We start from the raw sequence: 23,248 nt of genomic DNA on the forward strand, positions 1-23,248 counted from the left end.
ACCTTTTCTCCAGATATCGTACAATTGCTTTAGTTTGAGTTCTGTCTACCTCTGTTGAAGACAAACTGAAAGAGTAATAGCTGTGCGTCCCTATTTGTCATCAGCGAGATGCTTCATTTCCAGATACCCTTCTTTTTTTGCCCAACAAGATAACTTCATGAAATTAAGAGAAGAAAATTTATCTTATCAGGTATAATTACAAAATACGTTACCAGGCAAATGAAATCACCTTTAACTTATGATTTTCTAATATTAACACTGTCATTATTTAGGTATCTCAACAAAGATACGATATACACATTGACAAAATCTGTGGAGAGACAACTTGACCGCAATAATTTCTGTGTGACAGCTGATGACACCACGTAATATGTAGACAAATAACTTAAGTGAGAGGAAAGGAAGGAAGAAAGAAAATATTGCTATTAACATTTACAGAGAAAAATAAAATCCTGCAGAATATGGTTAGCCCTAATGTGAAACATTCAGCTAGCACAAAGGAGATGAAAAGCTGAAATTTCATTATAAGGAAAGGTATCTTTATTTTCCAAAAAAATAGCATGTGCAGAGCTGTGGGTTTTTAATATCATTAAAAACAATAGCTAAGATTTGGCATCCTCAAAGAAGTAGAAAGAGTCTTCTTAAGATATATCACTTGGATTATTATCAAACCCAAACATCATTATCTTGGCTGTGTTAAAATCCATTCCTTCTCTGGCACACATCATTATGAGTGGGAATGGGCATAAAATCATTACAAAGAGGGAATGCTGCATATCTTTCCTAGAAAATAAGTGAGAAGTGGCTATTCCCCCCGCTACTATGCAACTTTATAAAGCCGTGCTACTTACTTAGGCTTTTTGCAAAGAGTAACCTGGCTTGCAGAGATGATTTGATTTCATTAGATTAAGTCCATCTTAAATTCAAAATTTCCATCTATATTCAATGGCAGCAGAAGATACATCCCATCAAACATTAATTACTCCTTAAAGAAAACTGACATCCAGTATCCCTCCAACAAATGTGGCTGGAAAAAAAAAAAAACCAACAGCAGTTTAATTCAGCTTGCAGGGCACTCTCTTCCTAGGGACATCAGCACTACCAGTCCTAGGAATTCTGTTGACTTTTCCATTGCCCATGCTAAGTCCTCTCTAGCCCCTCTCAAGGTGGTAACAATCTGTTCATGTTTCTTATAGCACAGGAATCAAACATCTAAAAGGTGTCTGGAGACAAAGTCAAAGTCCTTGAAGACAGTCTGCTCCCTTCGGGTTAGCAGAGCAACCTCCTCTGGAGGAGTAAGGATTGGCTTTTGTGATGTAAACTCTTCATCAAAGTTGCTAATGTCAGTGGGATCTCTTAAAGTGGGCACAAAAGGGGGCTTCACAGTCCTGGCAAACAAGGCATCCCAATCGATTTCCTGTAAGAGAAGGAAGTGAGCAGACGAGATTCACATTTCATAAATAATCTTAATGTCAAAGTAAGAGGAAGGATTGCAGCCTTCCTTCCAGATCATTTGCAACATATCTTTTTCTACTAACTAAAAAAAAAAAAAAAAAAAAAAAAGAAAAAGAAAAAAGGAGACAAAAAGAACTGAAAAGAAGGCCTGAAACAGACAGCATAGTTGGTGCAGGCCAGGTAGTACAGAGATTCCATAGCCTAAAGCCTGTTCTTCAGAACACCAAGAAACAAAGCTACAGGTCAAACTATATTTAGGAGGGACAAAACCAAAGTGCAGCTGTGGCCAGGTGGATCTGTGGACTTCTCAGCAATTTCTGCTGACATCCAAGTTCTTTTCTTACTCCAGCACAAAGCCAGCCAGGGGCTATAAGGCTAATAACTTCTGACAGATGGGTAGTGACAAGGAGGAATGGTAACACCTTTGCCTGTAACAGATTTATACCCTTGGCCCAAAGCAAATGGGTCTTTAACCTCAATTTCTCTTAGAATTTGTGTATATCCTGCAAATGCAGGTGCTGTCAAATTGACTGGCAATCACTGTCATCACTAGACAGCATTTTTTACTGATGCAGTTTGATTTCAAAAGGGGTGTTTGTTGATGGCTCAAGAGGTGGGTATATTTGTACATAGAAGCAGCACAACCAGAAATAACAAACTGGCCCTGGAAGCTTACAGATCCCAGAAAACACACTTGGGGGATGTCATTTCAAAGATGAATTGAAACACATACTCCTGAATACAGCAATGAGGTGCAACAGAAGCTGCCACTAAGATCTCACTGCTAACTGATGGAAATATGCCTCAATACCAATAGAACGCAAATCACGCTCAGCTCAAACACAAGAGATGAGGGGGAGGGATAACACCAGTTCCTACCTTAAAAAAGGCCTGGATTTTAATCTCTTCTGCGTCTTTTTCGCCTGCTCCCAGTCTACGCTCTGGACATTTCCGAAGAAGCTGCAGGAAATATCAGTTCAAAATTAAACAATGGCAACACAAATGGACAGAAATAATGTTCCAGAGAGAAAAACAAAAGGAAGGAGATGGACTGACTCCTGAGTATCTTCTCGTTCTTACTTTGCAGCAAGGTCATAATCTGCTAGTAGTAGCTCAAACCTAGTTCCTTGTAAACAACTTGCCAACATCAATAAGAGACCTGCTATAAACCGCATGAAGCATCTCATCTTTACTGTGCACCTGTGACTACTGGGTCACATTGAAAACTGAATCAAGCCACCTCCACATAATGGCTCTGACATTCCTGTCCTTGAATCAACACTACTCCATTTCAGAGTTTGCAGCAACTGACCTCAGAAAGAAGCCTGCTTAGTCATCCTCAGACAGAAGAATAGCATTTACGGAAAGAAAAAGAAAGGAAAAATATGTGTACATTTTATTTGTTTCCTTAGTCTGTGTAGGCAGCTCCAGATTACACCACAACTGCTATCCCATCCTAACAGAGTCACTCTGGATCCACTTACACAGTAAAACCAAATTCTTCAGGCTCACAGAGACCCATCAAGCCCATTACCTTACGGATTATAGAAAGTGCCTCAGATGAAAGGAATCGCGGATATCGGACTTCATCGTTGACAATACTGTCAAAGACTTCTTCCTCATCATCTCCAGGGAACGGTGACTGCAATTGTGACATTTTATTATTCAATCCACATAGCACCCATTCCTCACTCTCAAATAGGGATGAGAATAGCAGGGAGTTCTACGGATTAATTAGTGTTTGGCAAGTATTACGAATGAGAAAAACGTAATTTAAGTACTAATAAATAGCTGGCTACATTCAGCAAAATCTTATTTCAGGTGCTCGGGTACTACTCTCTCCAAGACTGTTTAGCAAGAGCCTCTTAGAGAAAGGTGGTCTTACCTCACCAACAAGCATCTCATAAATGAGTACACCCAATCCCCACCAGTCTACTGCCCGAGTGTATGAGATGTCTGTCAGGACTTCTGGAGCCAGAAATTCAGGAGTGCCACAGAAGGTGTTTGTGCGATCTCCAAAACCTATTCCTGTAGCAAAAGAACACATTACTCAATGGATCACATGCAGTCTCACCTTCTGAAAGCCACAGACTACCACTTGACAAGCTAATGTTGTTAACTGGACAAGGGCTCTCATCAATGCTTGTAAATGCCAGTAAGGAAGTATGAAACCTCAGGCTCCTAAAAACTCCAAATAAGAAATATACAGACAATACTTAAATAAACAGTAAAACCGTGGAAACTTCCTGCAGATCCCACAGCTCATTTACTCAAGTATGTCTTTTGTAGTATCCCATATTCTGGCTCCTTTGAGCAAAGAAGCATGCTGTAAACTCCTTCCTAAGTTTCCTGCAGACTAAAGGACAAAGTACTCTTTCCAAATTCATCATGGCCAGACAGGTGAGGGGTTTTTGTTGTTTGCTTTGTTGGGGTTTTTTAGTTTTGTTTTTGGTGGGTTTTGGTTTATTTTTAAGACGGTGATGAATACAAAATACACAACCACCTCAGTACCTGTATTTGTGAACACACTACTACAGCCCAGATCCTAAACTGGTTCTGATGGTTCAATTTTGGCTTCACCGAAGTCACTCACCTTCCTTACACAATCCAAAATCTGCGATCTTCACAAATCCTTCAGCATCTAAAAGCAGATTATCCAATTTCAGGTCCCTGCAGGCAAAGGAGAGAAAAGAAAATGATGGATGAAGTCTGAGGATGGCCATCCAATAGCTTTTTTTTTTTTTTTGCAAGAGGCAGAAACTAGATGTTAATAAAGAGAATAAAATTTAAATTTAGTAAAGTCTACTTGGTTTAAATAATGTATTATTTGGAAGATTTCCCTTAATTTATTGGTATTTTCCTCTTAATGAGAAGCTCACAAAGCAGCTTAGAGCTTGGTGGGGCTTATTCAGCTGGAAAAAAAGCATCCCACAACAGCATGACAAATTACTTGACTATCACAGTAAAAAAGAAAGCAGTGACTTACGGGTGCCCCCCAGAATGTATTGACATGTCACAGAGGATGAATCACCTGCAACATGTCAGATGAATAGCTTCTAGATGACTTTCTCTACTGTAAGCACGATGAACATGCTGATAGCAACGGGCATCAAGGAAAATAAAGACAGACGGAAAGATTAGAAACCCCAGCAAGATAGTGAGCTCCAGACATAAAGCTACAGGAAAAATAGACTTTCAAGTTGCTGAACTGTCTTATACTTGACTCTTTGTTCCATTACCTATAAACAATTTTCTTCTCATGCAAGAACTGGAGCCCCAAGACTACGCAAGCTGTATAGAACCTAAAAGAGAAATAGTTAACAGGAAATATCTGTGAGAACCAAGTTAAAAATTTACAGCACCTGGAAACTAGACTAATTCTAACTCACTGTGCCACATGCTCTGGAAAGACATCTTCATGTATGCGCATCATAAGATCACCACCAGGAGTATATTCCATCACAAAACAAGCATGATGAGGTGTCTGGAAACATGCAAACATGTTCACAAGGAATGGATGGTCAGAAGAATTGACCACTTCAAATATTCGCTTCTCACAGTTCAAGCTGCCAGGATTCAAAGAATGAAAATGTCAATGTTAAAACTTGGCAGAAACGCATGTTTTGAGAAAAACAGAATGAAGAAAAAAAAACTTTACACCTTAAGTTAGAGAAATAAAAAGTGTGGGCTAATACAATATTTATCTTATACACTTCCAAACCTTGAGTTTTAATACTTCCAAACCTTGAGTTTTAGAGTGTTCTTCAGGTGTTATTCCACCAGAAGCTAGAAAGTAGCGCTGTTATAAGTTTTCTTATTCCTGATTTTTGTTACTGTTAAGGTCACACTTAACCTTAACAGTACCATGACCAGTACACATCATACCTCCTAACATTTGATTACAGGTGTGTTAATGTAGCCTCTGGCAATAGTAGCATCTCTAAACAAAGCTTACCTATCAATTTCATCTCTCCTAATAATGTCTTTTTTCTTCAAGGCTTTGATAGCATACAGCTTCCCAGTTGGCTTGTATTGAGCCAGCAGTACCTGAAAGAAAACAGAAAAGCTATACTTCAAAAAATTTGCTATTTCCTTACTGGATTACTTTGACTCCCACTGACACAAACTATTTCCATCCACTCCAGTCATTCTCAAAACCAAGCTCAAGTACTCCAGAAATTGAGCACTTTTTTTCTGTTCCTTGTGCTGCAGCAGTCCAGAAGGATGTCAGTGTAAGTCATATTATTTTCATAAACAGTAGTATCACAGCTGGCCATGTGCTTTATGAGCCCTCAGAGCTCTCACAGCAAGCAACTACACACACAGTTTTTGGGAATGGAGTTCTTCCACTACTTATCACAATGATAATGAAAGGAATGGTAATGATGTGCTTTACGAAATGACTTAGCACTCCCTGGACAGTTTTCTCCAGGCTTTGAAGCTACAAAGGAGTTTTGACTGTTAACAGGAGTTATCAGCTGTTTGTGCAGTTGGGTTGCGTTTGTTCTATATTGCAACAAATCTCTTCTGTACTGCAATGTTTCTATGCAGACTTTAAGGCAGAGGCACATCTCCACAACCACAGTCCTACTGACCTCCTCCACAAAGCGTACCCTACTACACTACCTTCCCAAAGTGGCCACGTCCCAGCATGGCGATGCAATGAAAATCCTCAAGCTGAACTGTCCTTTTCCTGCAAACAAAGAAGAATTGCTGAGACAACATTCAAAAGATGCATAAACAGATAACAAACGAGTGTGTATTTGTGTTAGGGGACGAAGCTCTGTATAGCAAAAGGGAAAGCTAACAGCTGTGTCCTCTCCTCACCTAGGCTGAAATCCTGAAAAGTTAGGCTGGCTGCTGCTGTTCTGCCACTGAAGAAAGGAGCAGGTAACCACATGGTGAGGAAAACTCCTCCCTGTGGCAGCAGTACAGCTTTCATCTGTACTGGCAACAGGAGCAACAATTCTGACTCTCCAAGGCTTGCACTCTCTGTTACTTCTCATAACAGATTAGTTCCCTCTGACCCCCATCCTCGGAGTACTAAAATTCAATCTGGCCTACACTCCTTTCAGCAAGCTCAACAGCAATGGTTTTAATCAGACATTAACATGCATATCAAGAGCTAGGAGGACAAGGGCATTAGAAGAGACATTCTTAAATAGGAATTGGAAATGAAACATAGTGAGACAAGAGACATCAGATGTTGCCGGAAAAAAAAAAGTAGCTGAATAAAGAAATGCTATAGAACATTATGTCAGCCACAAGTTGTTACCAAGGAAACTAAGGCTGCAGAATTGCTTGGAAAGAATTAAAAAAAACCAAACCCAAAACACGCCCAAAAAAACCCCCAAACCCACATTCTAAAACCTTTAGCCCTGGATCATCTTTAAAAGACAGCAGACACTCCATGCTCCTCCAGTGAATGAAATGAAGAGCTAAGTATCTACTCATGAAAGACTGAATTCCTCCTCAGCCTTCTGAGAGAGAAGGTAGGTAGGTGCCTGACTGCATCCTGACTACAGGGTTTTGAAGATGGGACCCCTCAAAAGTGATCCTGAAGTTATCAACATAATTCTAGGATCTGAACTGCAAGATCAGCTCAGACAGATTTTGCTGTTTGTGCTTTTTTGGTCACTATTTGTTCAACAATATTTTTTTTTTTTTTTTAACTTGTCCCTTTTTTGGTCTATTTACTACTGTGTATCCTTGCCACATACAAATTGTGCATATATAACTACCATAGACTATAAACAACTTAACAGTTTATGCCTCTCTACGTAATGAAAGACAGCGTATCTTGCATATCAATAGAAACAGAAGAGTGTGAGGGATGCAAAAAGTGTTTCTGAAATGGATTACTCAGAATGCAGACGCATCTAAATATGCTACACTGTAAAATTTCAAACACTTGGAAGCACTTGAAGACAGTTAAGTGACTTTACTTTCTACTAAAGTCCTCTACTACGTTGTAGTGTACAGTCTATCAGTAGGCTAAGTATTGGGATTAATAAGCAGATAAGGTGCAGCAGATATTTGGACAAGTAAAGTGCAGAGCAGAGTTTTCATGGTATCGTCTACACTCAGTACTAAGAGCCTGCTGCTGAGGAATCAAAGCATATCTTGAGCAGAATTTTCGTCTGCGTGCTCAAAAATTTCAGCCCAGTGCCTCTTTAATCTGCAACCCAAGACAGCCCATGCTGTCCAGTTACCTTGGAGATGCCCGAATTGGAAATTCCGTTAGAACAGGGCTGCAAGACTTCTCCTCAACATGCAGCCTCTTCAGACACTACGAAGAGAAACAGAATTATAGTGTGTCATCCCCTGAAATTACCAAATCAGACCTGAACACTCACATCCAAGTTTTCTCCTCTGTCATTGCTCAGCATAACTGCAGGCAAGTTCTTGCAGTTGGCCATTGCCTCTGCTTGCAGTGAAGCAGCGTGAAAACAGATTGTCCATGGTCACACAAAACTATTCCCATGTACAATACTTGTTGGATAGGGTCGGACCCTTTAAAATAAATGCTTTTAAGTCTAGGATAAAACATTTCCTTTCTAGAAAAAAAGGCACCTCATGTCCCAAAAAGAGTCACAATGATCAGAGAATGCAGTTTCCTCTGTCACCGAGCCAAATGAGAAAGGGTAAGGTGGGGCAGAACACACGTCATTAACCATTATACTACTCAAAGCAATTCTCTTGCTTGTTCCTGTCAGAAAAGTAGAGCTCTTGGCTTTGACCAGCTTCTTTAATGACCAAGAACTTCATCTGGTCCTAAAAGCCTCTGACGCTCCTTCCCTGTTTTCTCTGTGCTGCCATCTGTTCTGTGCTCTTGCTCTGAACTCCCAATGCTGACCTGCCTCCCATTTTGCTTCTCTTTCTTCTTACAATTTTAAAAAAGAAGAAAAAAAAAAAAAAAGGGGGGGAAAAAGAAAAAAAGAGGTGCGACACTTCTGTGAAGACTCTATGCTAAAATAGTTCCCTGGATTCTGAATACCTGGAGGTCAGCCAGCTAATGAGGCATCACCTACCTAAAGTATAGTTAATTTCTCCAGTAATAAACAATTAAGAAGAACTGGGCCTTTAAAGAATATCAACCAAGAAATAAAAGTCTCCCTATTAGCCCGGGTGATTACCGGAGAATCTGCAGGAGATGGTGTTGATTCTTTGGAGTTGGCCATCAGAAAAAGGCGTGGAGGCTTGGGTGGTGCTTCATCAGCAAATGTAAGCTTAGCCACAGGAAAGTCGCTGCATTTGTAAGACAAAATTGAAGGAAGTTGCATTAGGGTAGAACATTGTACACAGACATCTTTGTATCACCTTTGCTATATAAGCAAAGTTTAGTTCACTCCAATACACTGGACAACAACACCCCGATTCACACCCCAAGTCTGTGAAGTATCAACAAGACACACGCTCTCCTGAATGAATGAAAAGAAAATGAGCTGTTAAGTTGGTGATGCTTAGATTCACGTTCCAACACTAGCTCTCTGATGCTATAAATTAATGAAACGTAGGTGTGTAGAAATAAGTCACTATGATCAAGAATTTAAAGGAAGTCTTGATTTTAATAGCAGCACAGTAGTTGACTCAATTTTTTTTTCTTCTCTAGGTTTTGCGAATCGGTGGGAATAGTCTCTTTCCGAGAACGATTAATTCTTTAAAAATTAATTCCAACAATTTAAAAAAATATATTATTTAGATAACTTTCTTCTACAGCATATTTAAAAGCTTAGTTATGTACCTTCTGACTGCTACATTAAGCTAGTGGTTGAGGCGCAAGTAACCTCATGAAAGAACAACAATCACATTGTGACCTTGCACAGAGTTCAGTTACTATACTGGTGAAGATATTTAATGAGTGGAATTCTCTTTCCTTTGCAGTGCAGAACCAGTACTTTTTTTTTTTTTGTATATAAAATAACTTTGGAAAATCTGCTTTAAGGTTTTTTTTTTTGTATCACAGTGTTTACTTATCATCACTTTCATGCCCACAGATCTTACTGCAGGGGAAAAGAAAGCTGCTGAAGTTTCCCTGGCTCCGGAACACGCTGCTTGTTAGGACAGTGATTCTGGAAATCAGTCCAACTGCTAACAATAAATCAGAGCTAGCCACAGAGTACGAACACCCCACTAAAACCACATCGTTTCAGGCACCATTGGCTTTTCTTAAAATCCTGAATTAAGTTTCGCAGGTATTCCAGACATTACAGAGTGTCATCCAGCAACACTCAGAACATGACTTACCTACTCAGTTTGGACGCTGAATCAACATGACCTTGTGGGGGAACTGGAGAGAAGTCTGTGTGAACGGGATCATGGAGTGGAGGACTCAGAGTGCTCAAGGAACTACACGGAGGGAGGAAACTCATCATCAGGCGACCCCAAGCAGCAACACTTATGTTCATTTGAGGAGCTCGGAGAAATTCCTTCCCTGGAGGAGTCAGAGTCAGAACACCAGTGAAATTACAACGCACAAATTACAATCTCATGTACTGTTAAATTATCATTTTCCCCAAACACTCTTGAGTTACGTGAACTCAAGGGGAACTCGAACTTCCCCTTTTTCAGGGAATAGTTTAATAATGATGATGATGAAATAGATCTACTATTTCACTTATGTTCAGTTCCATATAACATGATAACAATCCTCAAGTAGGAATTGCATGAAACATTAAAAATGTATTTTATTCTAAGTCAGATTTTCTTCTATTTCAACACTGCATTTTAATCATGTAGCCCATTAACAGAAAGTTTCTGAAAACATCTTAAAAAGACTAAAACATTTGGGATGTTTTCATTATTTTTACTACTTCCTGAAGAATATAAATACAAAAACTCATTTATCCTCACTGCCAGGAGACCTCAGTATGTAAAATCTTACCTTGTTCAGCTTCGCAAGAAAGAATTTGCAGACAAAAAAAGAAAGTATGCAAGTTATTCCAGTCCCTAAACTATTAATCTGAGATGCCAGCTAACAGCTTGACAGACAATCAGTACCCTGTTCATGCTACAGTCTTCTGTAACACAGAGTTTTCCAGAAAACCTTCCAATATCTGCTCTTCAGGAATAGTATTGCTGGTTAAATCAGTACAACTTCAGTCCTGGATCTTCCTAAGAAGTCTGCTAAATAACTAGTAACGATATCTTCCGAACAATGCTAATTGTGAATAGAAACACTGCAACAGTACCACAACGTTACACGCTGTGCTGCAGTCAGCCTGCCTGCACTTTTTGTGACCAAACAAACTTTCACATTCTACTAAAGCCCACCTACTTACACACAGTAATTAGCAAGCATTTTAATATCTCACAAATCCAGCAGCATAGGAGCGCATGCCAGCCTGCTTGTGCAAACCCCTGCCCTCACCTACACATGCCAGACAGCAAGCAGTCCATTCTCCAGCAGCTTACCTTTCTGCTTGGGGAAAATGCGCTTCTGTCGCTGCAGTTTTGGCTTTCTTTCAATGACAGGATTACAAAACATCACCTGTCAGAGAAGCAAAGGGGATTTGTCAGGATTCTTCACTTACACTGTGAACACAAACTTTCACACATGCCTGCTCTCTCATCAAATTCTCCATTCACATCTGTTCGGTAAGTTAGGAGTCAGTCCCACAGATTTCAGACTGCGTTATTCTAGCTTCACCCTTTAAACGTTTTTTACTTCAACAGTAGTTTTAGATGTTGGAATTTTTCACCACCTGAAGTGCAGAAACCCCCCATAATTAACATCAATTCATATTCCGAACAAAATTAATCTGATTTGTAAAGCCATGTGTAAGCAACACAGCCATTTGTAGGGTCAAAAAAAAATCCTAGTCCATGGCACAGAAGTAAAAATGGAAAAAAACAAAACCAACCCCCACAAAAAAAAAAACATAAAAAAACAAGAAAGGGAGGAGAGGAGGCCAATTTTGGTACACGAGGGCAACATCCTACTTTTGGAAAGATAACCACAGGAACTTTCATCACAACACAAAGGAGAAAGTACTGCAGCTTTTAAGGGATTACCTGGATGATCTCTTCATTGATAGTAATTCAAACTATTATTAGCCTCAGAAAGATTATAAAATAAGCATACCCAGAGGGAATTTGGATCTCTGATTCTACAGTCTCTGTGATTCAATTCTGACCATTAAGCCATATGTTTAATTGAAGTGTCACTGATGAGTCACAATGAAAGCAAATAAAAACCAACAGATTTCACAGCACACACACATATAATTACAGAGGAGCAGTCACTCCAGGCTACGGCATGTGTACATCTATTATATCACGTTGCTCCTTATTCTTATGTGTGATATTGATGCAAAAGGATTTCAGGTGTCATTCTGCCCTTCTATATTATTGTTCCTTCCATTTCTTGTATCCTGGGTTGAACAACTGCTTTCAGGGCAGGCACCCTAAACAGACAAAGTTCTCTGAAAAAGAAACAAAACTGACATTTATACCTCTGCGAAAAGCATTCCTTGCGGTTCGAGTGAGAGGCACATCCCGTGACGTTCATTATCAAGGAAATCATCCAAACGTAAAAATTTCACTGCACACAGTTCTCTCCAGTCTCTCCAATAAATTGCAATTTCTAGCTCACGAGACTAGTGGGATGGGTGAGTGGTGGGGGAAAAACAAAAAAAAACAAAAAAAAAAAAAAGAAGAGTTACATACTGCCCCATGCTCTGGAAATGGCACACGCATGCTGTTGTAAAAAAAAAAATAAATAAATACACAAAACAGTAAACTAAACAGTATGCATAAGAAACTTATTTAATCCTTCTGTTCCTTGCTTCCTCTGGTGTTTTCAGATCTTCTTAGCTACAGACCCTCTTGGAGATGGCTGCCTTGGCTCCCCATTTCAGAAATTCCTGTGAGAGCCACTTTGCTGGTATGATGAAATAAAACTGCTCAGATAGGAGAGAAGGACAACAAATGCTGTTCAGGAAGAATCTCTGCCAGAGATGCACTGCCTTCAGGAGAAGGCTAAGATAACTGTCACATAAAAGGACTTGGGGAGAGCAGCAACACAGAATTGAATCAAGTGGAACAGCAGCTAAACGAGCAAATTAGGTAAGGTGAAATGAAAAACAAATACAGCACAGGGAATCTGAGGCAGACTTACCCGGTCCAGCTCAATGACAAAGCTCTGGTCCCACGCCTGGTTATTAACTGGTCCCCAGTTTGTTTGGCCAACCACTTTATTGTCCACCTTTACCACAGCAAGGACCTCATCTGGACAAAGGAGAAAACATGAATTACAGTCTTTTTCCAAAGAAAATATCTCATGTAGAGAGATGTGGGCGAGAGATTGGGTGAATATCCCAATCAAATATAATTTCCAGTACAGGATTAAGTATCATGCGATTAATTCTCCCTCTCTTAGTTTTACAGAAACCAGGTTTCTTATAATCACACTCGTACCAGGCTAACCTAGTACCCAGATGAGAAACCCTCATGCTCCCATCTGCCACAATTCAACACGGAATCCCATACTCACTACACGGCTCTTCACTCCGCAGGTACTTTCCTGCAACACTACGGCCATGGATACCCAGGCCAACTCGTGTTCGGGAAAGGGACCTCAAATCACTTGGGCTGCCACAGATGGGAGAAGAACTAGTCATTCGGGAACGTCCTGGAACATTTTCCAATAGATCTTGACACCCCATCAGTCTCACTTCCAACGTTCCTGAGGAATTTTATGAGAGTAAAGAATATTATTATGTAAAAGATAAAGTGATTCCAGTCAGACTGTCCTCACATCGGTCCAAGAATTTATCAGATTCATGATTCCTTGATTAACAGCTCAAATCTACCCCAGATTGACAGACTGCAAATCCATATGATCAGAAAGCTCTGGCTGGCCTAGAAGAAATACTTCCAGTTCCCAGAAAATGAAATGTCCATATAATAAGAGGCATTACAGCAATGAGAAGAAATGGAACTAATTTTTCCCTCTGTGCTCACAACAACATGCCATGCAGGATTTATGTACCTGTAAGAGCTGTAGGTTTGATGACTGAAGTGGGTTGGATGCTGCCATGTTGAGCTCCCAGGGAGGAAGTATTTACTAGTTCCTGCTTGATGAGTGCTCTTTTGGGGTGATCAGGAGACAGCTGACTAAGCTGATGTTCCAAGGACAAGCGCAGCAGATCAATCTTCTGAGAGGACTCTTGCAAACGACCCTGAGCCTAGCAACATGAAGTAGAAGAGAAAGCAGGCAAAAATTTTCAATATACAGCCCCAGGTACTATTAATCCTTTATGAACTACTAGAGTGAGATTCAAAAAAAGACCAGATAACATCTTACTAATAAAAGGAATAAGCTTAAATATTCTCCCATAGATCATGACCACCCCATCAGCGCCAATTCTGATGTTCCTGAGAAATTTCACCAAAGCAAGGAATGTTATCCCTAGAAGGGAAAATGATCCCAATCAATCTGTCCTCACAGAGAGACAGAACTTCCCAAATTAATAACTCTTAGTTAACTCTACTCATTTATGCTAAATCACTAGTGTGGAGACATGAAACCACCCTCTCAAGAAGCCCTGAATACGCGCTTACCTCAGCCAAAAACTTGCGATCCTGTACTCGACTCCCTCCGAGGATCTTCAGCACGTTTTTTGCCCCCTCAGCTACAGCAGCTTCAATGCGCAGGTGATGTCTCAGCTCCTCAATACGCAGCTCCAAAGCACTGATGGTGGTCCCCATCCTCACTGGCCATTTGAGAGACAAAATATGGCAAGGATGAAAATTGACTGAGTATCCATATCTTGGGGCTTTGGCCGCAACCATCCTAGGCTGTGTCAGTTAGTTAAAATACCTTACCTGCTGGATCCACTGTATCTTCCATCCCTCCTGCTGACTGAGATACTTTCACAATATGCATGCGGATTATTTCAATCTTTGTCTTGCTGTCCTGAAGCATCTGCTGAGCTGTAGCCAGCAGCTTCCGCTCCTGCCAAAAAGAAAGCATACGCAGAGAACCACGCTCATTAAAAATGGATTACGAGGATGTGTTTACATACGAGGATGAGGTGGTACCTGCAAAAAGGGTCATAAATGATTCTGAAATGGCATACGTAAACAGTTACGTGAAGGAGACATCGCTGAGAATCATGACTTTGAGACTGCTATCTCCTTTTGTAAAGAGAAAGGACAGGTCAAGGACATGTCCAGTTGATACCCAACCTTGCAGTCACTGAGACTTGTGGTTCACTGGTTAACTGTGCTTACAGTGTTTTGTGAGAGAGGTTTTGAAGAAATAAAAGTATCACAATCCTCTGCTCCGCTGGTCTTACTGAATTAAGCTTCATAATAAGCTTGGATTTTTGTTTTTTTAATTATCCTTTGACTTTTAAATACGTTTGTGCCAAACGCAAAAAGTGGGATGCATATGAAGCCAGTAAACGTCCGAAAAATTTTCTCACGTAAAGAGACAACACATGCTGTGCTCTATCCTAAGCAACCTACAGATATCAAAATGTCACATCAACTCGGTGTTCAATACTAATGCTTTTTTAACTTTCATTCCTCAAGTCAGTGACTGCATGTACCTCTCGTACTGCCCTCACTACCTTCCCAGGCTTGCAACAGTTTTTCTAGAGCTAGCACTCCTATCACGCCACTTCCTACGACACTTTTCTCTGCCTCTGATCTAAAGTCACTATCAAAACTGCCAGACTATGCCCTTCCATCCGGTCTAGTAACTCCCCTCCAACAATGCTCACCGCCAGACACTTCAGAAAAGGGTACAGGCAACCACATCACTGGCCAAAGTGGAACAAACTACACTTTCAGAAAAGCTTTTTTCTAACATGCAGTAATTATAGATTGGCTTAAGCTCTTGACAATTCCTTGTTGACATCTGCAAAACTCCTGAAATTTGTAACACTCAAGCCTAATGCGTAACTGGAGTGTTGGTTGTCCTGTGCAGTAACGTGGCACATTGTCACTATGCTGAGCACCAAAATGCAGAGCTAGGATTCAGTCAAGCAAGCTTCACAAATTAATTTATTTCACACACCAATTACTAGAGAGAGTTTGTGTATAGACTTTACATACAAGTTTTGATCCAGGAATCCATGTTCCCAAATAGTTGATTATTCCTGCTTACCTTGGATGCTGAATACATTTGGATCATGTTCTCAGCTCCTTGTTTCACTTTCATTTCAACATGCAGCTGCTTTTTCAGAGCTTCAATCTTCTTTGCCATGGGGTCTGGGTTTCTTTCCCAGAGACAAGGATCTGGAGATACAGATCCATCTGTACAAACAATACAATCAATACCATTAGCCATCTTTTCTTCTGTTGATTTCACTGGGTTATAGATGGGTGACTCTATAAAAGATGGTTAGGCTATAAAATAAGGTACAAAAAGGTCTTGTCTACAAAACTGACTGCAAAACACTGTTTCAAATGAAGCTCAAGCTCATGTCTGTAAATATTTCTTAGTTTATCAATGAACTGTCCTAACAAGCACTCTTCCAATTTTATACTTATTCATCCTGTAAAATACTTGGATGTTCAACTGCCCAGAAATTCTATTCAAATTTCTTCAATTCCACCTACAGCCTCCTCCTGCATATTGTCCATGCCAAGCACTCTCAGCTGGTCTTCTCCCTACACTGATCTCTCATGTTGCCTCCTTTATTGCCCCATCCTCAACTTTTTACTGCACAGATCATTTCATGAGCTAAATACCAACAGAAGAAACTCTCACTACTCGTGAGCCCTCAACAGAAAAATATATCAATTCAATGTATATAAATATTGAAGCACTACAACACAATTTTCATATCAATCATGACCCAAGACCTACCTGTCTTACTCTCCTCTTTGTCTGTTATTACAATTCTTGCATTGAGCTCCTGAAGCTCCCAATGCAATTGCTCCAGTTTTCGGTTGGAAGATTTCAGCACATGCTCTATATGAGCAAGATTCTTTCTGTCCGTTGTCGCCTTGCGCAGGTTTTCTGCTCCCTCTTTAATCTTCAGTTCTTTCTGTATAGCACGGCGAAGTAGTTCTTTCTCACCCTCCAGTTTTTGCTGGAAGCTTGGATCCATTAAGTTCACACCACTGCCCAACTGCAAGAGACAGCTGCCCTGCAATCAAGCAGTGTTGGGCAAGAAGATTTCAGAAAGGAAAAAGTTCAACCATTTTTATGATACAGCAATACCCTCATAAGATTCCACTTCCCCATTTCACTTAGAAACTGGTTCACACAAGTTCTGAAGGCAACCTTTTCACCAAGTTTTCAAGAAGACCAGACCTACATTTAAATTGCAGAGGACAGAATGCAACTTTGATCTTAACATGCCTTAATTCAGTTTTAAACTATAATGGAGAAAAACCTTCATCTTACTTGTCTTCTTGTTATTTAATGTCTACATACATCTTTTTTCTCCAAGTATCAAAGCCCAGAAAATAATTGTCCTTGTTCTGATCAACATTAACTTTCACTGGTATGATGTGGTAGATACAGATTTTTATCTGAATATATCTTGACGCTGACTGTTCAAAGATACCTCTCAGATAACGAGCTCAAGGTTTTTAGGAAGGTCACAAGCATGCATTAACTCTCAGCTGCTAACCTTGAAGATTAAAAATGTAAAATCTACAGCTGTTTCTACAAATAAGCAAGCAAAAGAGCAAGCTCAGCTTTCTGCCGTATCTGAAAAGGGAACCAGACTGTTGTCTCAATCTCTATTCCGCTTGTAATTTACAGGCAGTAACGCCACTTTAAAACTCAATTATTTTGAGTTGCATTAGTAGCATTCAAGCTTGTTCCAGGCTTTATTTTACATCATTTTCAATACTACTTGTTTTAGCGATAGATGCCTGATCAACAGCTCTGGACAGAGATGCTCTGTTCACAGACGCTGGACGTACACAGTATAGGCAGCAGCAGCACACGTGTATCTCACTGAGCAAAGGACTGAACCCAGACAGGAGCTGTGAAAGCTTTATGCACGAGGATGATACCTAACACCGTAACAAACAGATCCAAGCAAGAGGTGATGCTTTTCTCTTCAACAGGAAGAGTGGCTTTAAGACATTCAGAGCATTTAATATATTAATAACCTAACATACTCCCTGCTTAAACGCAAAATGAACAGTTGCACAGTCAAGCTCCACTACACTAACCGACATAAAGTCACACAGTACGTCAGTGACTAAAGACAGAACTCGGGAATCCCGACTTGTTTTCACACTCTTTAATCGGTTGGCCACATTTCCAACAACAAACCACACTGGTTTTGGTTTTGTGTTACTTGTGCACATTACCGCACACGGAGTGTGCTGTGCATCCAAAGCCTATGTCACTCACACACAAAAGATTATTTAATCTTATATTTTGTTATGCACCTCAAAGACCCAACCAAACATCCTGTATCAGTTTTTTTTTCCACAATTTCAGTCTAATAGCAAAATCACTAAAGAAGAAGAAGGAAAAAAAAAATCTATTTTAAAGTTGGCCTAAAATCAAGTTGGGTCTGCAACAGATACACAACAGCCAAAATAGGAGTTGTTCTGATTGGTAACAAAACAAAAAGGTTCAGATTAACATCCTGATTCCAGGAAGTTCTCGCCCAATTAGTAAAGCCAGGAACTAAGCCAGAGCTTTGAAAAACATCCAAAGTTTTGTGAGGAAGAACTTGAATCATGGAGTTCCTGAGTCACAGGCAACCTTCACCAGCTCCAAGTTGGAAAATCAGAAAGCTCTTTATCCAGTCTGTAGCAAGTGACTAAAAGGAGTTGGCTGGTTGCAATTATCATTTAAATAATTAGAAAAAGCATACAGATTTATTTTCTATCCAGACTATGCAAATAGGTGTAAGCAATCCACCCTCTGGATCTGCTCAGAGCAGCGGAATGAGTAGTGGTGCAAGTGAAATGCCAACACAGAGTACTGGATGCAGAGACCTGGCTATTGATTCGGAGAACAGGTACAGTCTGGGCAGCTCTGAGGTCAATTTTCCTCCACATCATTCTCTTCCAGACTGAATATCAGTTAATGCACCGTGCTGATTTTCTAAATATATTTAAAATGTAAGCATGGTATGTTTTACTGGATCCTTCTTCCACTCTACGGATCAGTGTGCCATTACATTGACATCATCTGCACCAGGAAGATAAAATATTCTATTATTGAGGAGGATGTAAAGCTGAATTTGCATTTGGGTTGATCCATTTTGCATTCTGACTCAGAAACTTCGATGTGGTGTCAGGATACTGCCACAGCCCGTGCCGCAGCTGTTCTTGGGTTCCCTGGAAAGGTCAGTCCCAAGCTCTCTTAAATTAGCTTGCTTTTGGTACTTGTAGTGGGGCTGGCAGAACTCACCCTGGGCTTCCGCTAGACTCTTGTCGTACCCAAGTGTCTAGACTGCTTCCTAACTAGCAAAAATTTCAGCGGTATCAAATGTGCACTTAGTCCGTTGGATTGCAGCCCAGGGAGATCCCATCCCCTCAGTTATGCCCAGCCTGGCAATGAGCTTCACCTGCACAAAGCCCGGAGCAGACCTGGCCCTTTCAGTTCCTCCACTGACACACAAATTGATTTACAATTTGATTTAACGAGCTAGCGACGAGGAGGCCATCCTCGCCCCTGCAGACCACACGCGTTCACCGGGACATTTTAAATCACATCTTTCACAGCCAACTTCATCCTGCGGGGCTGAGGCCTGTGTCGGACAGACTCGCTCTAGCCACGTTCAGTCTTTAGGAAGAAAAGCCACTGCAAAGTTTGGAAAAATGCAGTTGCAATCCTGTCTGGAGCCAGTCCCCTTTCCACCTCCCAGCTGCGCAAGGGCTGGTACGGGCGGAAAGCAGCGAGCCCAGGAGGCACTGGAACGGGGAGAGCCCCCGCCAGCGCTCTTTGTGCCGGTCTCTCCATCCTTTCTTTCCCCGATTAGGCTTGAACCGCCTCAAGGAAAGAAGGCAGGGCATCTCCTCCACTCAGAGGAGTTTATTCCAGAAATGAATGTTTGTTTTTTTTTTTTCCCCAGCACGGAGCCTGGCTGCCCTCCCCCGTGCCAGCCCCAGCAGCCGCCTCGCCTCCTGCACCTCCTCGACACTGAGCGGGGATTTCCTCAGCCAGCACCAACTTGGCCCCAGCCCCATTCCCCTCGGGCGAGGACGGACATTTTTAGCGGATCCCACCTGCTTCGCACAGCCTCTCCCACCTCCCCGGGGCGCGGCCACCGCCGGAGGCGGAGGAGAACAGCGGGAAGCCCCGCTGCCCCCCACCGCCGCCCTCTCCCCGGGGCCGGGGGCTTTCGGCGGAGCGGTGCTTTCCCGCCGGCGGGAGGGATGGGGGGGGGGGGGTCCACCCTTTGGGGGCCGCCCAGGACGGGGGAGCCCGCTCTCCTGAGGCCAGGCTCGCCCCGCCCGCCATGCTGCCGCCCCTGCGAGCCCTCAGCGCGGCGCTCACCTGCGGGGTCCCCGCCGCCATTGCTCCGTACGGGAACCGCCAGCAACCGGCACTTTTTTCTTCTTTTTTTTTTTTTTTTTTTTTTTTTTTCAAACTTCAGCCTTCCCGGGAAACGCCGTGCCGCCGCCAGCGCCCTCTCGCGGGGTGCGGGCCCGGGAGAGCTGCCGGCGGGCGGCCCTGAGGGAGCGGGGGAGCCGCCCCTTCCCCACACGCTTCCCGGCTCGGCCTTGCCCTGCCCCCGCGAGGTCCTCGCCCGGTCGGGGCTCCCGCCCCTGTCAGGAGCTCGTCCAGCTGCCTTCTCCCGCCCCGAGGGGAAATGCGCGGGCGAGACCCGGCGGCGAGGTCCCGCCGCGCGGCCGGGATGGCGGCGGGAAGGAGAGAGGCGCGACAGGCCGGACGCTGAGGAGACTGAGGTACCTCCCGCTTCCCAGCGAGGACATCGCCCTCCGCGTCGGGCTGCTGGGGAAGGGGAGGCTTTAGGGGGTCGGTGTCCTTTGTAGGCACAAAAATGGTGGGGTCGTGCCAGAGGGACGGTACAGGGGCACACGCAGTGACAGATCTCCTTCACTCGGGCCCCGCTCGGTTCCTGACACCTCTGGGAGCTGGGCGCTGTGAGGAAAAATCCCTCCGGCTGGGCCCGGTTTGCTGTGCTGAGTCGATCAGGTGGTTTCCAATTTTAGTTCTCCGGATTGACTGGGAACTGTCGTTTGTTTGTAGGGGAACAAGCAAACTGCACCTCCCCTTGGGATACGATGCTTCCCTGGAAAGGGGGCAATGCCTGTTTCCAGTGCTGGTATCTCACTGACTTTTTCTCTGCAGAACCGCCCCTCTACATGTAGGATCTGGGCTTTCAGCTGAATATTTGAGTGGGAAAATAACCCAAATGCACTGGCAAGGCTGTCAGTAATCCCGCAGCTGTCATGAGTGAAAGAGCACCATGGTGTCCTGCAGAACGATGTGCAGTGTGTCGTGGGCCCAGTGTTCAAAACAAGTTTAAAATGTACTTATTGCTTTCAGGTGGTAAAGACCACCGCTTGTAAGATCCCTCCTCAGCAGTATCACATAATATTATTATTGCACTAATATGCTTTTTCAGCCCTGGAGCAATGCACAACTTTGAGTCAGAAGGCATCCAGAGGTGATAGTATTCTCATACACAAATTTAGAAGTATACTAATAAACATAAATGTTTTTGTTCTATTTAATTAGAACATTTTTTTTCCTAGGATAAGCATTTTGTAAACGATCTGCAACTGAATAATTAGTAAAAGGAAATCACTAGAAAATGTGAAATTTAAATCTAGTTTAACTGAGTTGAATTATTAAAACCGTAAGCTTCTATAAAACCTTTGAACACACTCCTGCTGTTAATAAAGCAAGTGCGTTAGATTAATAGAAACCCTTCTGGAACCTGTTGCTGTTTGTACCATGGTCCAGGCTCTGTTTGGTGTTTAAGGAATGATTTTAATTAGGCTGTTCATTCACTGGAAATACTGGAAAAGGGAAAGTCAGAGTAGTAGGTGTGGACTGAGTTTCAGAGGAGCAGGGACACTTCAGCAGACAAAGCCTGTCCCAGCAGACAGGGACCGGGGTTGTGTTTGGCGTGGTCAGTCAGAGGTCTGGTGGGAGCTGTCGGTGGCTGCAGAGGTCGACTTGCCTACCGTTGCACTCGGGGTTCACATGGGGGCTCCCCCCTCCTTTCTTCAGGTCTTGTACCCTCCAGTTGCAGCTGAGGGGCAGCTCAGGGAGCCTGGGGAGCTGGAGCAGTTGGCCAAGGAGCATCTGGCTGAACGAGCCCCCCAGCCTGGAGTGATCCCAGGTGTGAGGAGGATGCGTGCTCTGGCTTCACAGCCTTCTGCTGTCCCTGGCCTCCAGCGTCCCAGCTGGGGCCTCAGCCCATCCCATGGGCACGGTTCAGCTGTCCCCTGCAAATCCCGCGGAGGGAGCGGGCCGCTGTGTGGGATCAGCAGTTCCTGCCCACTCGGCAACCCCTGTCCCACGGGAAGATGAGTGTCACAGCTGGGAACGCGACCAGCCCTTCCCAGATCCCGCAGAGCACGACTCCTCCGGGTGCTGGGGACGCTCCCGGGCCCGGGCCAGCGTGTGACCGGCCCGCGGGTCGGGGCGGGCCCGGGACGGAGCTGGGTGGTCTCTTTCGGGCGCCTCCCGGAGCGGGTGCTGGCGTTAGGGCATGCCCTGCCGCTGAACCAGCAGCCCCTGTTCTCTGCTGAACCCGAGGAGGAGGGATGTGTGCGGCACCGGTTTGTGGACGAGTTATGGCTCCGGGAAAGCCCCTCGCCCTGCGGTCTCGCCCTTTTCCCTGCGGTTAGGCAAGGAAAAAAGCGCAGGGGAAGGACGCCCTCGCTTCCCGGAGCCCTCCGCCTTTCATCTTGGCCAACTCTCCCGTTTCACCCTCCTTCCCGGCCAGGAACAGCCCTCCCGGACCAGCAGCACCCGGAGGGAGCGCTGCTCCTGCCCGTGTCGGGTGCGGCAGGAACCCGTCCGGCAGCAGCGGGGCTGCCGCAGCTCCCGGGCGGGACGGCACCGGCTCTGCTGCAGGAAGAAATTCGGGTACTTAGCAGGCGCCGGGAGTTACGTCTCACAGGACTCCCTCCACTAGAGTACATTCACTCAGAGAAGGTGACGATCAAATGATAAGTCTTAGAAGTTTCCCTTTGTAATCCAAAAGGGCAAGAAATTAAGCATGAATCTGTTCCCCGGAGGAAGCAAGCGTCTTGTTGCAGGGTCACTTGTGACCTCCTGTCACTCTTATGGCACTTCCAGAACAGAAGTGAGCACCATCAACCTCACCCGTGAAAGAGGATGCCAAGTCTGGGACTAATAACTGCTTCTTTTGACAAAGACTCTTAGAAATAGTAACATCACGTAACAGTTAAATGTACTTTAATTCCTTCAAACAGAAGGATATCTTGAAGGTACATCAGAGAAATTATTTCCTTGATTTCAGTCTCTTAAAAAAAAAAAAAAAAGGCTTCAAAATTCAGGAACAGTATCCAATAAACAAAGTACTATTGGTATGCACCTGTTTTAGTGTGGTACAAAGAGAAGCTTACAGATTCAAATGAATGGCACAGATGAGTGAGAAGTAGATTCAGATAATGCTTTTTTACAGGGACAAACTATGTTGACAAGTATGAATAAGCACACAGATAATCTGTTTTAAAAAACCAAACCTTTCTAATTGTATTTACACACATGGATGTATTTGCTTTCTTTTGGCACTAGGAATTACAGACAAAAGATTCAATTTTATAGCATTTAAACTTAGAACTTAAAATAACCTTTCAGTCGTATAAGTCATACAGCCTCAGCACAGCAGCTTCACCTTTATTAAATTGC

General features: G+C 43.1%; 1 protein-coding gene across 2 annotated transcripts; it reads right to left on the reverse strand.

Moving 5' to 3' along the window:
- Positions 1-500: 500 nt before the first annotated feature.
- On the reverse strand, positions 501-20,272 carry PKN3 (protein kinase N3). 2 transcript variants are annotated; one of them, XM_086763832.1, is made up of 22 exons: positions 19,889-20,272; positions 16,277-16,541; positions 15,572-15,720; positions 14,284-14,413; positions 14,020-14,171; positions 13,448-13,643; positions 12,950-13,141; positions 12,575-12,684; positions 11,910-12,053; positions 10,870-10,945; positions 9,703-9,889; positions 8,592-8,703; positions 7,668-7,744; positions 6,082-6,148; positions 5,411-5,502; positions 4,845-5,021; positions 4,695-4,757; positions 4,049-4,125; positions 3,341-3,483; positions 2,990-3,097; positions 2,335-2,415; positions 501-1,417 (listed from the first exon to the last, which is right to left on the reverse strand). In XM_086763832.1, exons 1-22 carry the CDS (start codon positions 19,907-19,909, stop codon positions 1,205-1,207), a joined length of 2,832 nt encoding a protein of 943 aa, XP_086619958.1. In that variant the 5' UTR covers positions 19,910-20,272; the 3' UTR covers positions 501-1,204. The 2 variants fall into 2 exon arrangements, with proteins under 2 accessions (XP_086619958.1, XP_086619957.1); XM_086763831.1 differs by having other exon boundaries at positions 16,277-16,559.
- Positions 20,273-23,248: the final 2,976 nt, after the last annotated feature.

Source organism: Chlamydotis macqueenii, chromosome 20 (genome assembly GCF_036417535.1).
Source record: "Chlamydotis macqueenii isolate bChlMac1 chromosome 20, bChlMac1.mat, whole genome shotgun sequence".
NCBI lineage: Eukaryota > Metazoa > Chordata > Aves > Otidiformes > Otididae > Chlamydotis > Chlamydotis macqueenii.